This window comes from Pezoporus occidentalis, unplaced genomic scaffold (assembly GCF_034315485.1).
Source record: "Pezoporus occidentalis ecotype Australia unplaced genomic scaffold, CSIRO_AGI_Poc_V1 ctg327, whole genome shotgun sequence".
Lineage (NCBI taxonomy): Eukaryota > Metazoa > Chordata > Aves > Psittaciformes > Psittacidae > Pezoporus > Pezoporus occidentalis.
The window spans coordinates 464286-478043 of NW_026915235.1; the positions used below are offsets into that span (position 1 = coordinate 464286).

The 13758-nt window shown below is 49.6% G+C and overlaps 2 protein-coding genes and 1 long non-coding RNA gene across 7 annotated transcripts in view; 1 reads left to right on the forward strand and 2 right to left on the reverse strand.

Annotated features, from left to right (window-relative positions):
• RPL35A (ribosomal protein L35a) overlaps positions 1–13758 on the reverse strand; it is a 153519-nt gene that overhangs the window by 116558 nt on the left and 23203 nt on the right. The window lies entirely within an intron of this gene.
• RUBCN (rubicon autophagy regulator) overlaps positions 1–13758 on the forward strand; it is a 32621-nt gene that overhangs the window by 1884 nt on the left and 16979 nt on the right. For 4 of the 5 annotated variants that reach the window (XM_062629011.1, XM_062629012.1, XM_062629014.1 and 1 more), the window contains exons 2-4: positions 10631–10784; positions 12689–12772; positions 13457–13616. In XM_062629011.1, the coding sequence (XP_062484995.1) occupies positions 10631–10784; positions 12689–12772; positions 13457–13616 (398 nt within the window). Of the gene's footprint in view, positions 1–2774; positions 2890–10630; positions 10785–12688; positions 12773–13456; positions 13617–13758 lie in introns of those variants that run through there. The other variant, XM_062629013.1, reaches the window with a different exon arrangement.
• Positions 1552–2621, reverse strand: LOC134168894 (uncharacterized). The gene is made up of 2 exons (XR_009966705.1): positions 2571–2621; positions 1552–1758 (listed from the first exon to the last, which is right to left on the reverse strand). It is a non-coding gene; the product is annotated as an uncharacterized LOC134168894 (long non-coding RNA).

Below are 13758 nucleotides of genomic sequence, written 5' to 3' on the forward strand. Positions count from 1 at the left end.
GACTGATCTTCAGCTAGTGAGAGATTTTCGAGCAAGAGCAGCTCGTGACCACAGTGCTGGAGGCACCCTGTTTTCTTCTTTATGTTCTCCATGTGCAGCATAAGTTCAGACATGGAGTCCTGGAGCCACAGATTTGGTAATTTATGCATTTTCCTCCAGATGACAAGTGGGATTTGATGACAAGTGATTGATGACAAGTGGGACTTAAGGTTCTTAAAGTCAGGCCTCATTTGTAAAGCAAAGATGCTATCACCAGATTACCAATAAATACTAATAATAGAGCTGTCACAAGAGGTATTATTTTAAAAACATCAAATCAAATTCCTGTAATGCTGTAGGGTACAGCTCCATCTGGTGACTGTGTCACACTGATCAGCAAATGCTCTGTTTACCCAAAACAAATATGCTAACTGCAAAGGTGGCAGATGCTGCCTGCCCTCGTGACAGGTGGAAATCAGACAAAATCCAGACTGTACCATATCCATGGTTCCCATTTATTACCCAGACAGGACACCAGCTGCCTGGTTCTCAGCACAACAGAAAAAAACACAGAAGTTATGATCCTGAAGAGTGTTTTCTTCTGTATTGAAAATGGCTGAAATGCTGTGGGGATCATGGTGACAACTGTACAGACATCAGCTCTAGATTTTCTTCCTGGCTCTCAGGACTGTGTCAGCATCCAGCCAAGCAACAAAGATTCCATGTGGCACTGACAGTTATTGTCTCCTCAGAAAAATGAGACTTCATGACTTGGCTGCCCAGTAACCCCTGTTGTTATGATACATCTTGGGGAATTGCAGACCAGATGTTACCTGCTGTACATCCTGGCTGAAATTCTTAGGAGGAAGCGATAAAATTACCAAGCAGAAACCATTCCCTAGAGGCATGGGCATTACCCCTCTGAAAAACAGCTTCTCATTCCTCACATGAAATTGTCTAGCAACTACCATTAACTTCCAGGCCTGCCTTCCCTGTGAAGTTCTTTTAATGAGTAAAGAAATTACATTGAGTTAATAACTGACTTCATGTCACCCAAATCTTCTCTGAACAGCAGTCAGGTCTGCGAGATTCCAGATTTTGCTACTGTTTAGCAAAAGGATATATACATGCTTTCATACATTTACAACTGTTGACCTCTATAGGCACTCCTCAAATTTTATACTGGAAGGTGACTCTTCAGTTGAACCTCATCACAGTCCCAGAAGCTTACACATCCATGTGTGACTACAGGCTCTTGGTGACTGGGCTTATTCTTGACAGAATTATTTCTTATATGCCCTCTAAATTGACAAAGGTATGGACAATAGTTAAGTGAGCAGTGTCTGTAAGTAACTTGCAAAACAGTAATGAAGCAGGGGAAGAGATTTTCCTGAAGAAAGAGAATTTGAAAATTGCTGTTAAGCAACATCCACGCTACCTCTAAGTTGTGGAGCCAGAAGAATCTTGTAATTCCTGATTTAGGAGCTAAATGAGATCTGTCAGCAGCTTCGTCTACATGCTCCACTTCACCAGGCATGATCATCTAACAATGATCACAATAGTCTTGACGACTTGATTTTCTCCACTATTTTTACTGTGAGAGTTAATGCGTAGCCCAGTGCCCTGACACCAGACATGGCACATACAGCCAGTGCTTTCCACCCATCCGATCAGCGCATGAAAACTTCTGCACAATGCACAACCAGCTGGAAGCTGTTGTTCCACACCTGTACACAGTTAGTATGGCTGGGGAGTCCTAGGCTCTTAATTAAGCACCTTCTGAAAAAAACAAACAAACAAAAACACTAGTTTTTTGTTTTTTTTTTCTGTTACTGCTTTTAGAATAGCAGTATAGAGCCCTATTCTCCCAAATGCTGCTGAAGTCCTGTACTGGTAAAATACAGAGAAAATGTCAGATGAAGTGGGGTGTCTTCATGTATGCAGCATCAGTGAGCAACACATATTTGTTAGAAGTAACAAGATACAGGATGTTTCTACTGTACTAATGACTACCTTTGGTTTCTGAGGCATCAGATGTACCTGGAGACATATCTGGGTTTTGTCTCCTATAATAATTTGTCAGTGACTGTTCTCAGACTAGTGGCGGCAACATCATTTTTTCTTTTCCAAGTTTCATGTCAATCTTCCTTGAGGAAAGTACATATAATTCTGCAGTATTTTTCACATACACTTTACTGTGGATGATAGAACAGAAACCCCTGTTTGCCTCCACATGTGCATGAGCTGTCTCTCAGGGACCCCTTGCCTGTTTGTTTTTCTCAGCATCACAATTTCCTCATCACCTCTGATGCAGGATTTGTCAAGCGGTTACCACAGCACTTCACTGTGGTTTTACACCGTGGTGCAGCTACACCCCAGTGCAAACGCTTTACTCGGAGGGCTGTCAATAACCCGACTGGCAACTCAACATTTGCACGCTGACACAGCGAATCGCTACAGGGGCCTAAAGCAGCCATAGACTCACCCTGGGGTGAGTTATAGACACAGGTGAGAACCTGCATCTAGAGGGGTGGAGGACGCCAGCGGCCGTGCCTGACGGGAGCCCATAGTGCCCACTGCTCCCTTCTCACCTAGTCATGCAGGGCGCTGGCTCATGGGGACATGCTGTCGCAGAGAACAGCGAGGGCAGCGCAGAGCTCCGGGCGGCAAACTGCGGTGAACCTCCCGCCGCAGCATAACGCCACCACCTCAGCACGGCCGCGGGGCGCGAGCCACGGTTTTCCAGCCGCGCGAAGGTTGCCGGGCGGCCGCGGTGCATGCCGGGAGATGTAGTTCACCGCCGGCGGGGCGGGCGCACGCCCCCACGTGACGGCGGCGAGGCGGCGGCGGGTGGCGGCGCCGCGCGCCCGGGATGGAGGTCGGTCCCCGCGAGGGGCACGCGGAGAGCAGGTGTGTCCGCGGCGGGGGGCGGCACGTGTGCGTGTGTGACACGGCGGCGCGGGGCGTGAGCGGGACGGGCCCGGGACCCGCGGCAACCCCCGTGCTGCTGGAGGCGGGGGGGGCGGCTGCAGGGCGTGCCGCTGCCCCCGCTCGGCCCCTCCTGTGTCAGAGCCGCGCGTTGCGCTGACAGCCCGGGCCAGCTGCCGAGTGCTTCACATTGCACCCCAGGACTAGCGGACCGCTCTGCCCCCGGCACTGGGCGGGTGTCTTGCTGATGGATGGAGGGTGGTCAGCGGTTCGAGGGAGGTGATCCTGCCCCTGTGCTCTGCTCTCGTGAGACCCCAGCTGGAGTACAGTGTCCAGCTCTGGAGCCCCCAACATAAGGAGGATGTGGAGCTGTTGGAGTGAGTCCAGAGGAGGCCACGAAGATGACGAGAGGGCTGGAGCACCTCTCCTATGGAGACAGGCTGAGAGAGCTGGGCTGTTCAGCCTGGATAAGAGAATGGTCTGGGGAGACCTTAGAGAAGCTTCCAGTGCCTAAAAGGGGCTGACAAGAAATCTGGAGAGGGGCTTTTTACAAGGGCATACAGGGATAGGACAAGGGGAATGGCTTTAAACTGAAAGAGGGTAGACTTCAATTAGACATAGGGAAAAATTCTTCACAGTGAGGGTTGTGAGACACTGGCACAGGTTGGCCAGGGAAGCTGTGGCTGCCCCATCCCTGGTAGTCTTCAAGGCCAGGTTGGACAGGGCTTTGAGCAACCTGATCTAGTGGAAGGTGTCCCTGCCCATGGCAGGAGGGTTGGAACTGGATGAGCTTTAAGGTCCTTTGCAACTCAAACCATTCTGTGATTCTGTTGGCAGTGACAGTCACAGATGTACACCCTGAGAACCTTGTGCTCTGTCTCCGATATGGTGGAGACAGCCACTCTCCATCAGACATGGCCAAGACGGCAGCTGCCAAGTCTCTGCTTCACACGCCTTGTTTTAAGGGTGACGCCATCCCGCCCTGACGCTGTGCTGCTGCTGTCCTGGCAGCTCTGCAGCTTGCTGCTTTTGGATCATGTCTCCTTACCCTCCTGGCAGGCAGCTGCATCGCCCTTTCTGGGTGCTGAAAAGAAATCCCCAGCTTCTTTCTATTTCTAAAGGCAAGGCCCTGCACCTGCACAGGGCTGGCTGCAGGAGTGGCTGTGTGGTCTTCATTCATGCTTTAGGCATGGTTTTTCTTGTTGACATCTATAAAAGCAGCAGAGGTTGCTCCCTAGAGGTGTTTTGATGACAAGTCCTGTTTACTTCAGGGTTTTGCATGTCTTCAGCCTTTGCTTTGTGCTTCAGTTTTGCCGTGGTGCTCACAGGCACAGCGTGGATGTCGGATGGAAAAGGGAGTGTTGGCTGTGGAGGAGAGAGCCACTGAAACTTGATATGGGAGACAAGCATTCCTTATCTGAGGGGCTCAGCCAGCCTCTATTCCTGCTAGCAATATCAGCCGGAAAAATGCTGCTGTAGCTTTTAAAGCTACAGCACAGGTTTGGGGCAAACCTTTTGATTTGCACGGTTCAAGCTATTCTCCCTCTTTAGCTAACACTTCAGACCCAGCAGGTTCAGAAAGGTAAAAGGAGTTGACTGCATTCATTTCTTTTTTTTTTCCAGATTGTCTTTGTGCGTTTTCTTGCCTTTACAAGTGAAAATCCTGCACTACCAGACTCTATCATTGTGTTATTAATAGGGCTGAGGTGGTGCCACCCCCAGCAATCCCCCAGGGACACAGCAGGCATCATCCGCTCTGGAGCTGACATACAAGGGGGCCTGCTTGTGCTCCTGGCTATCACTGATGTGCTGGGGAGGATCCTGGCATGGGCCATGCACAGCCTCATTGTCCTTTGTGCAAATGGTTCAGCAGTTTAATTCCCTGTGAGGTGCCATTTCACTATAGATTGTGGCTGTGACTGACAGCAGTGGGGTAGAGCTCACTGGAGCCATCTTCCTATGTATCACAGGAAATGCAGAAACAGAAGTTATTTTGCTGAAGTCCGTCCTTCTGCCAGCACAGGAGAGGAGAGCAAGGATTTTGCACTGGGTTTTGCTGTCTCTCCTGCTATGCAGCAGGTTTGACGTGCATTGGGGAGCAGGGGTTGTAACAGCGATGTCCACTGAGGCGCAGCAGGAAGGTTAGCTGGGCAGAGAGCAGGGCTTTCGGTGCCTCAGGCGGGTGGTGTGGAGGACACAGCAGTGCTGGGAGGGAGCAGAGGGGCCCTTGTCATCTGGGCAGGTTGACAGCTGCTGCCCTCAGCTCCCAGGATCGGCAGGGCCTGAGGAGAAGGTTCCTAAAGGAAGCCTTGCTGGGAGCATTGGAGGAAGGTGAGTGGCTGGTCCCAGGGAGGTGGGCTGCCGTGGGGGTCTGCTCTGCCTGTCACTGCCCCTGGCTGCCTGTGCACAAGTTACAGGCAAGGTCCCATGCAGATCAAAGCTTGATGGACAGTATCCTGGATTTATGGTTTTGTGGTCATCTGCCTGTGGGAGGTTTCACCAGGACAAGCAGGTGAAACTACTGGTATGCTGTGCTGGGAGAAGGCTAAAACCCACCTTTAATTCCTGTTTCCTTCCCTCATCGTTTGCCAGTGCAGAGCAAGAGTGCTCCAGCAAGCAGCAGCTCTGGGCTGCATTTGCTGGGGGAGCCTTTTGTGGTTGTGCCCCCTGTTTTATACTGATGAATGCTTTTAGCACTGTTGCAAACCACCCTATGTTTTGTTTCCCTGCCAGCCTGCTCAGCTGTTCCCACCCAGGCACTGCAGGGCTGATCTGCCGGGCTGGCAGAGCTCTCCTGGCTTCTTCTGCCTTGTCAGCCACTCCCCATGGCTGCAGATGAATTGCACGAAACCTGCCTTCCTTTTAATGCGCTTCCCCAGCAGCGCTGAGCCTGCTGGAGGAGCAGTGGGGGAGCCCAGGGAAGGGGCTGCTGGTTGTCTGGGAGACCCGGGAATGGTGAGAACGGGAGCAGGCTGTGCGCAGCAGTGGGTTGCGCAGCGCCTGCGGGATCTGCATGAGGAACTGACAGCACGGGAATGTCCTTGGAGATCTGGTGGAAGTCCCTCCGTGACCTCACCATCCTCAGCCCGACCTTTTTAGTGTGCTAAGAAGGATTGAAAGCCTTCTCTAGGTAGAGGACAGGGTTCAAGCAGCCTGTTAGGTACCTCCTGCAGGACACAGACACATGTTGACTGCTTTTTTATTTTATTTTTATATTTTTAATACTAACTAGCTGTGTGATTCTATTTTGGAAAGTAACCAGGGTTTGGTTTTGTTTTAAATGAAGAAGTTCACCTCAGTCAACAGCATTTCTCTCTGCCTCTGCTGTGGGTCACCTTTGCTGCCTTGGACCAAAAGAAGCTCCTAGCCTCAGTGGCATGGAGGGGCTGAGAAAGCCTTGGGAGAGCAAGCAACGTTTCCCTCTTGTTGTCATAAGCAGAGGCATTAAGTCATTTCTTGCTCCAAGGCTGTATTCTGTCTTCTATTGCTTCAGTGCAGAAGATTCAGTTATGCTGAACACAGTTCTTGATGGCAGGTTGATGTTGCTGTACCTGAAGGTAGAGTTTGTGGAGGTAAAGCAAGGAGACCCAGTGCCGAGTTTACAGAGCTGGTGGTTAAAATTAGAGGCTGGATCAGAGGTTGTTGTCTTTAAGGAAGGAGAGGGATGCGGCTGAGGTCTCAGTGATGACCCCTGCAAGCACAGTCAGCCATTCTGGCTGGGAGAGCCAGGCTGTGCTAGAGCAGGAGAACAGAAGCACATGTAGTTCTTGCTCTGCTCGCGTACTGTGACCTCTGTGGGACACAAAACCCCACTTGTCTTGCTCTTCTGTAAGTTTTTATGATGTGATTACGAAGTGGCCTTGCCTTTCTTTAGCACTAGTGAAGGGGAATTCTCTTTATTCAGGGAAGACCAAGCAGATTTCTTAATATTGCTCTGAACACCTGCTGAAATGGGGAACTTGTGGGCAGCTGGGCTCAGGCTTTCTCCATCCCTCCTGGCAGCCCAAGCTCAGGCTCTGTCAATGGGAAGGCAGCAAACCCTGCCGCTAATTTGGGGTTATCCCACAAGTCCAAGCTGAAATGTGGTTTCCCTGCCACCTGCAGCCAGCTGTATGGGTCTTCATTTCTTCAACCTTATGTCACTGCATGATTTTCAGCATGCACAGTGTTCCGTCCCAGAAACAGCTGGGTTTTCAGTGTCAGTAGGATCTTGTGCGTCCAACTTGTGAACTGCTTTGCACCAGGAAGTCCCATGGGATCCATACTGTCTTACAGCTGTTTAATTCATTTCTGGTAGCTTCTGCATCACCTCTGCAAAGTTGCTTTTGTTGTGCTGCTCATTCCCTATGTGCCTCTGAGTTCAATGTTTTAATATTTTGAGGTTATTTTGTTTGAGGGTCGCTTAACCTTAGTTTCCCTGTGCTAGGAGGGAGCTGTGACTCCAGCCTGTTGGACCCTGGTTTCCTACCTCTGGGGAGATTCACAACTCCTTTAATGAGAGAGTTCGTTTAGAAAGGCACGTCTCTGCATGTCCTACCCCCACATCCTTGGGTGCATCGCCTGCTTTTTAGCATGAAAGAGCATGGGAGGGAGTTCCTCTGACTCAGTTACTTGGAAGACCAACAGCGTGGTTGAGCTTTCACTTGCATTTCCTAACTCTTGAGTGTCAGAAATATCCTGGGGAGGAGCTGGTGAAGTTTTGAGCTCGGTGGCTGCAGATGCTCTTTGACTGGGGACTGGCGATGCCGCTCTGGGTGTCCACAGTCCCCGATCAAAGAGCATCTGCATCCCTCAGGGCAGGGATGGGAACAGCCCATAAATTTAGAAGAGCTGTATCAGTTTTCTGTGTCTCCCCAAGTTGGATCTCTTTCAGGATAAGGAGATAAAATCTCCTGAGATAAAGCCCTGTCAGTGCTTGTTAGCTTAAGTACATCATAAACATATACATACATATATATACATCTACATTGCAGCTCTGCTTTGGAGCTCCTGTGTTGTCAGGGTGACAGGCTTTGCTGGTGGGATGGGCTGACTTCTGTTTAAGTTTAGGTGGGCACTGAAAGTGGTGAGGTTTCACTGGGGAGACCTTGTGAAGGGAGTGAACGGAGAGCCTGAAGTAGACCCAATATTTGATGATCTGCTTGTTCATTTAATCAGTTTCATAGAATCATAGAATAGTTAGGGTTGGAAAGGACCTTAAGGTCATCTAGTTCCAACCCCTCTGCCATGGGCACGGACACCTCACACTAAACCATGGCACCCAAGGCTTCGTCCAACCTGGCCTTGAGCACCGCCAGGGATGAAGCATTCACAACCTCCCTGGGCAACCTATTCCAGTGCCTCACCACCCTTACAGTAAAGAACTTATTCCTTATATCCAATCTAAACTTCCCCTGTTTAAGTTTTAACCCATTACCCCTTGTCCTGTCACTACAGTCCCTTATAAAGGGTTCTTCCCCAGCATCCCTATAGCCCCCCTTCAGATACTGGAAGGCTGCTATGAGGTCTCCACGCAGCCTTCTCCTCTCCAGGCTGAACAGCCCCAACTTTCTCAGCCTGTCTTCATATGGGAGGTGCTCCAGTCCCCTGATCATCCTCATGGCCTCCTCTGGACTTGTTCCAACAGTTCCATGTCCTTTTTATGTTGAGGACACCAGAACTGCACACAATACTCCAGGTGAGGTCTCACGAGAGCAGAGTAGAGGGGCAGGATCACCTCCTTCGACCTGCTGGTCACGCTCCTTTTGATGCAGCCCAGGATACTGTTGGCTTTCTGGGCTGCAAGCGCACACTGCTGGCTCATGTTCATTTTCTTATCAACCAACACCCCCAAGTCCTTCTCTGCAGGGCTGCTCTGAATCTCTTCTCTGCCCAACCTGTAGCTGTGCCTGACATTGCTCCGACCCAGGTGCAGGACCTTGCACTTGTCATGGTTAAACTTCATGAGGTTGGCATCAGCCCACCTCACAAGTGTGTCAAGGTCCCTCTGGATGGCATTCCTTCCCTCCAGTGTATCAGCTGAACCACACAGCTTGGTGTCATCGGCAAACTTGCTGAGGGCGCACTCAGTCCCACTGTCCATGTCAGCGATAAAGATGTTGAACAAGACCGGTCCCAACACCAATCCCTGAAGGACACCACTCGTTACTGGTCTCCAGCTGGACATTGAGCCATTGACCACAACTCTTTGTGTGCGCCCATCCAGCCAGTTCTTTATCCACCGAGTGGTCCATCCATCAAGTTGATGTCTCTCCAATTTAAAGACAAGGACGTCGTGTGGGACAGTGTCGAACGCTTTACACAAGTCCAGGTAGATGACATCAACTGCTCTATACCTGTCCATCAGTTCTGTAGCCCCATCACAGAAGGCCACCAAATTGGTCAATAGTTTAGCAATAGTGAACAAGTCTCAAAAAGGTAATATTGGCAAGGAAAGGTTGGTTTTAAATACCAGGATTATGTTACTTTTTAGTCTCGTTCTCTGTGCTGCAGAAGTGTGCAGCCCACACTTTCATCTACAAAGAGCAGTTTTAAATAATGTTATTTTTTATTTTATATTTTTCCCCTTTTGCTTTGGAAGTTCAGTTTAGTTTTGGCTGTGGGAGGAATTAACCGCTGAAACACTGGCTTGTTTCTTGCAAGATGAAAGGTTGGACTTTCATTGTAAGCTATCACCTTGGGTGCTTTTGTTACAAACCCTGCAGAGGCAGTTTTTTTGGTATTTACACCCCTATATAGACATTGCAACATTCCTGCTGCTTCTGAAAGAGTAGCTTCTGTCTGAATACATGTTTCTTAGAGCTGCTGTTCCTCTAACAACATAGTCAAGGAGCTTGAGCAGGGACCTTAGTTGTCCAAAGCTTCCTTCCCCAAAGTTGTTTTTGCATAGGCAAATGATATTACCTCTCTGCCCTGTCACTCCTCCTTTATAGCCAATCATGGTGATTTCTTATTGTATGGAGGGTAGCTGAGGTGGGTCGTACCAATGAGAAATGCTGTGCAAGCTCTTGAGTACAGCTGTAGTTTGCAGTTTGTTAATCTCTGTCCGGAACATGATGAATGCTTTTGCGAGAAAGTCAACTTGTACCTACGGGAGCTCAGGAGCCAGAGGGCAGCTGTACAGATGGAGATGCAGGTGAAGAGTTACCAGCCTTGGAGTAGAGCACCTCTGCATCGTGATAGTGCTGGAGTGCTTGGTGCAGTACATATTGCTCAGGGCGTGCTGCTCTCTGTAAATGTGGCTGCAGCATGGCCAGTATCTGCTGTATAGAATCATAGCATCAACTAGTTTGAATGGGGCAGACATCATGCTTTTGCCTTACAACTGCTGTACTCCTGATGGGCTGCTGCTCTGAACAGTTTCTGACAGAGCTTGTGAATGAAACAAGCAAAAGGCTGGCTGGAAAAATGTCCTTCAGCTTTGCTGGTGTGTACCAGGCAAGTGGCATATTGCAGGAACCATGACTCTTTGTTCTGGTTGCCTTCTGAGACCACATTGGTGGTGACTACCAGTCATCACAAGAATCATTATGATACAGCCTCTTGTCCACAAAGCATGTGTGGGAGACCACACGGAGTTGTAGTGTTAGCTCACCTTTGCTAGCTTCTGGACCACCAAAGGTTTCAGCCTGACCAGAGTCTCCTTGGAGATACCAGTACCATGATCCTGTTGTGAATCTCCTCTTGCTGTGTATCTGATGCAACTTGCTGTGTTCCTCTGCAGGAAGGAGCACTGGAAGCTACTAGGCAACCTGAAGACTACAGTGGAAGGTTTGGTGTCCACCAGCAACCCAAATGTCTGGTCCAAGTATGGTGGCTTGGAACGGCTCTGCAGAGACATGCATAGTATCCTCTATCATGGGCTCATCCATGACAAGGTAGCCTTCTGTCCTGCCAGCACTGCTGTAGCAGCTTTGGTGCCTGTCATGAGCAAGTGGGGCCGTCCTATCTGCTGCAGCTCGCTTCAGTGCTCCTAGCATGGAGTGGGTACAATGCTTGTAGCAGTGCGGGAAATGCTTGAAGCTGGAACTGAACTTGCCTGGCAAGTGCTGTGGTTGTCAGAGGGACCTGAGTGTGTGTTCTTTCTATCTCATCCACCTTTGACATAGTTTTTCTAAGTACCTGTGCCCCTGCGCTGAGGTCAGCCCCTCTCTCCTTTCCTCCTGCTGCAGCCAAGTGATAAAGTTGCGTTTGTGATGAGTTTGCCCCATATTGTCTGCACTTGGACAACTCTGCAGCGAAGTCTGGCAAGAAAACCTTGCATCTTTACTGTTTCCGGTTAACTGTGTTAGTAGCAGAAACTGGCAGCCAAATCTGGCTTCCTGTGAATGGGATCTCTTTCCCGGCTCTTGTGCCTTGCAGTTACTCACACAACCATTCCCCCTTTCATGGCTGCTTGGGAGAACTTCTCTTTCCCACTTGTGTACAGAGGCCTGAAGATCTCCCTTTCAGCTTACAATTACCAGCACAATTAATTTACAATGGAGGGTTGAAGCAAGTCTGCAGGGCATGCCTGGGGGCAGGCTTCCCATCTTGGCTCTGGAGCCCAGAGAGCAATGCAGGCAAGAGAGGGATGCAGAGGAGCCCCAGGCAGCTTGCATGGGCCAGGAGCAGGAAAGCCACACCTCTGCAGTGCTGCACCCCAGCTAATAAGCCTCCAGGAAGAGCCAGGCTGGCATGTCATCCCAGCGTGGTGCTTTGCTCCCTGGATTCATTAAATTTGCAGTCAGCATTCTTTACCGTGCCTCTCTAATCCCATTAGTTCCCAGGGAATAGGAGCTTCTTTGAGAGATCGACAGAGAGAGAAGCTACCTTTCATCTGAGGCGTGCAGTGCTCCCTTCTGATAGATGTGCTATTAATAGGCTTCAGGAAGTGAGATTTAAATTATTTGTACTTGTCTGACTATTGGTAACAGTTCATGCCAGACCTGCAAAGCAGGATGGTGTCTTCCTGAATCCTTTTCAGGTAGGCAAAGGCAGCTCTTTCTCTTAGAAATGTCTCCCGTGTCTGGGCACCTGCAGCACCAGTCAAGCTATATAAGCTGCAAAGGGAGGCACATAAATACAGCTTCCTAACAGCAGTTTTCTCATAGTTGCTCCAGCAAAACAATTAATTTTGCTTATTATTTCATCAGCTTTTTTTGGAAAAATTCATATGTCCGTGTTGAGAAAACAGAAAGAGTTTTTTAAACTTTTAAGTGAATTTTACCTACCTGTTAAAAAAAAAACACAACACCCTATTCAATCTAGAGAACTAAAATTGCCATGTTAGTTCTCTAGTCTTAAAAAACAAACCAACATCTCTCCCCCAGCCAAATAAACCACGAAACAGAGCCCATTCCTCTGCCACTTGTGAAAGAGGAAATAAAGATAGAAGAAAAAAAATTCAGTCTTTTGGTGAACAGAGATATTTTGGGGTTGTGTTTACACCCTAGGGGGTGGTGAGGGAAACAGCAACTCTGCTGCAGTTCCTCTTTAATGGCAAGAAAAACTAAGAGCAAAATAATCCGGTGTTTGAATAAAGCTGAGGCAAACAGAAGCAAGGAGTTGATAGAAGTGCAATGCCAAATTTCCTACCTGGGGTGCTCAGCTGTGCTGGTGTCCTCAGTGGTGGTTTGCATCAGAAAACAGCAATGGTTGCTGGGTTTGCTGGGATGTGTTTGCCTGTTTTCTGGCTCATCTTGCCAGGTTTAGGGGCTGTCCTCTGTGGCAAGGGGCTAATGGGAGATGTCATTTAAGTGGGACTTGGCTGGTGGTATCTAACTGTGCCTGTCCTATGCAGGTGTGCTGCAGACAGAAGGATTACTGGCAGTTTGTGAAGGACATTCGCTGGCTGAGTCCTGGCTCTGCTCATCACCTGGAGAAGGTGAGTTCTGGTGGGGTGGCCTTGTGTGCCCAGCAGGGATGGGATTGGGTAGCTGTGCTGCAAGCCTCACTGCTGGGATAGCAGTGCCTTAGCTGCTGGCCTGCTGGGAGTAAAGCAGTCCCATGGTTTGTGGAGGCTGAGGCAGCCTTGTGTTTGTGTACAAGCCACGTCCCAGGAACTCGACATGGCTTGGGCTGAGACAATTGGCTGCTTATTTCTCCCAGGCCAATCTCCAGCTTGGCTTGGCGGGGTACAGCAGGCATCACCAAGGAAACTGGCACAAGCGGCACTTGTGTGTACGCAGAGGTGATTCATGTGTCTGTGCAGATCTCTAACAGTCTAGCTCTTCAAGCTGCAGCAGCTCGGGCATTGCCATAACCTTCCACAGTTAATATGTCAGCAAGAACATGACCGTCACCACTGGGGTCAGGTTGGATTTGGGAGTGTGGGGTCCTATTAGGTCAGGGGCGAGGCACATGTATGGGAAAACATGCAAGAGAAATTCATATTGCTGGTGGCTGTCAGAGGACTTTGGTCACTGGCTGACCTTTGAAGCATTGCTCCTGCCTGGTGCTTTGCCTCCCTGGTGGCAAAGGAGCTGCTGGGATGTGTCCTCTTTCCCGCTGACAGTGACTAGTGCTGCTCCAGTGCTTGTCTTAACCTGTACCTGGTGTCTCTTTCCAGTTCATCAGCCTGCAGGAGAGCGGTAAGCCTGACCCTGAGGGCCCAGGGGACCAGGCCATTGCACAGCTGTGGCTGCAGCACAGCCTGCAGTGCCACTGCCTGTCAGCGCAGCTGAGACCACTCCTGGGGAACCGGCAGTACATCAGGAAATTCTATGCAGGTAAAGAGAAATGGGCCTTTTCCTTCTTATTAGGAAAATATCTAGCTGGTGGCATTTCTAAGCCACATAGGAGTGAGTGGGATGGTAGAAAAGATGGTTTGAATGTGAGGAACTGACACTATCAAACCACACAGATGAGAGG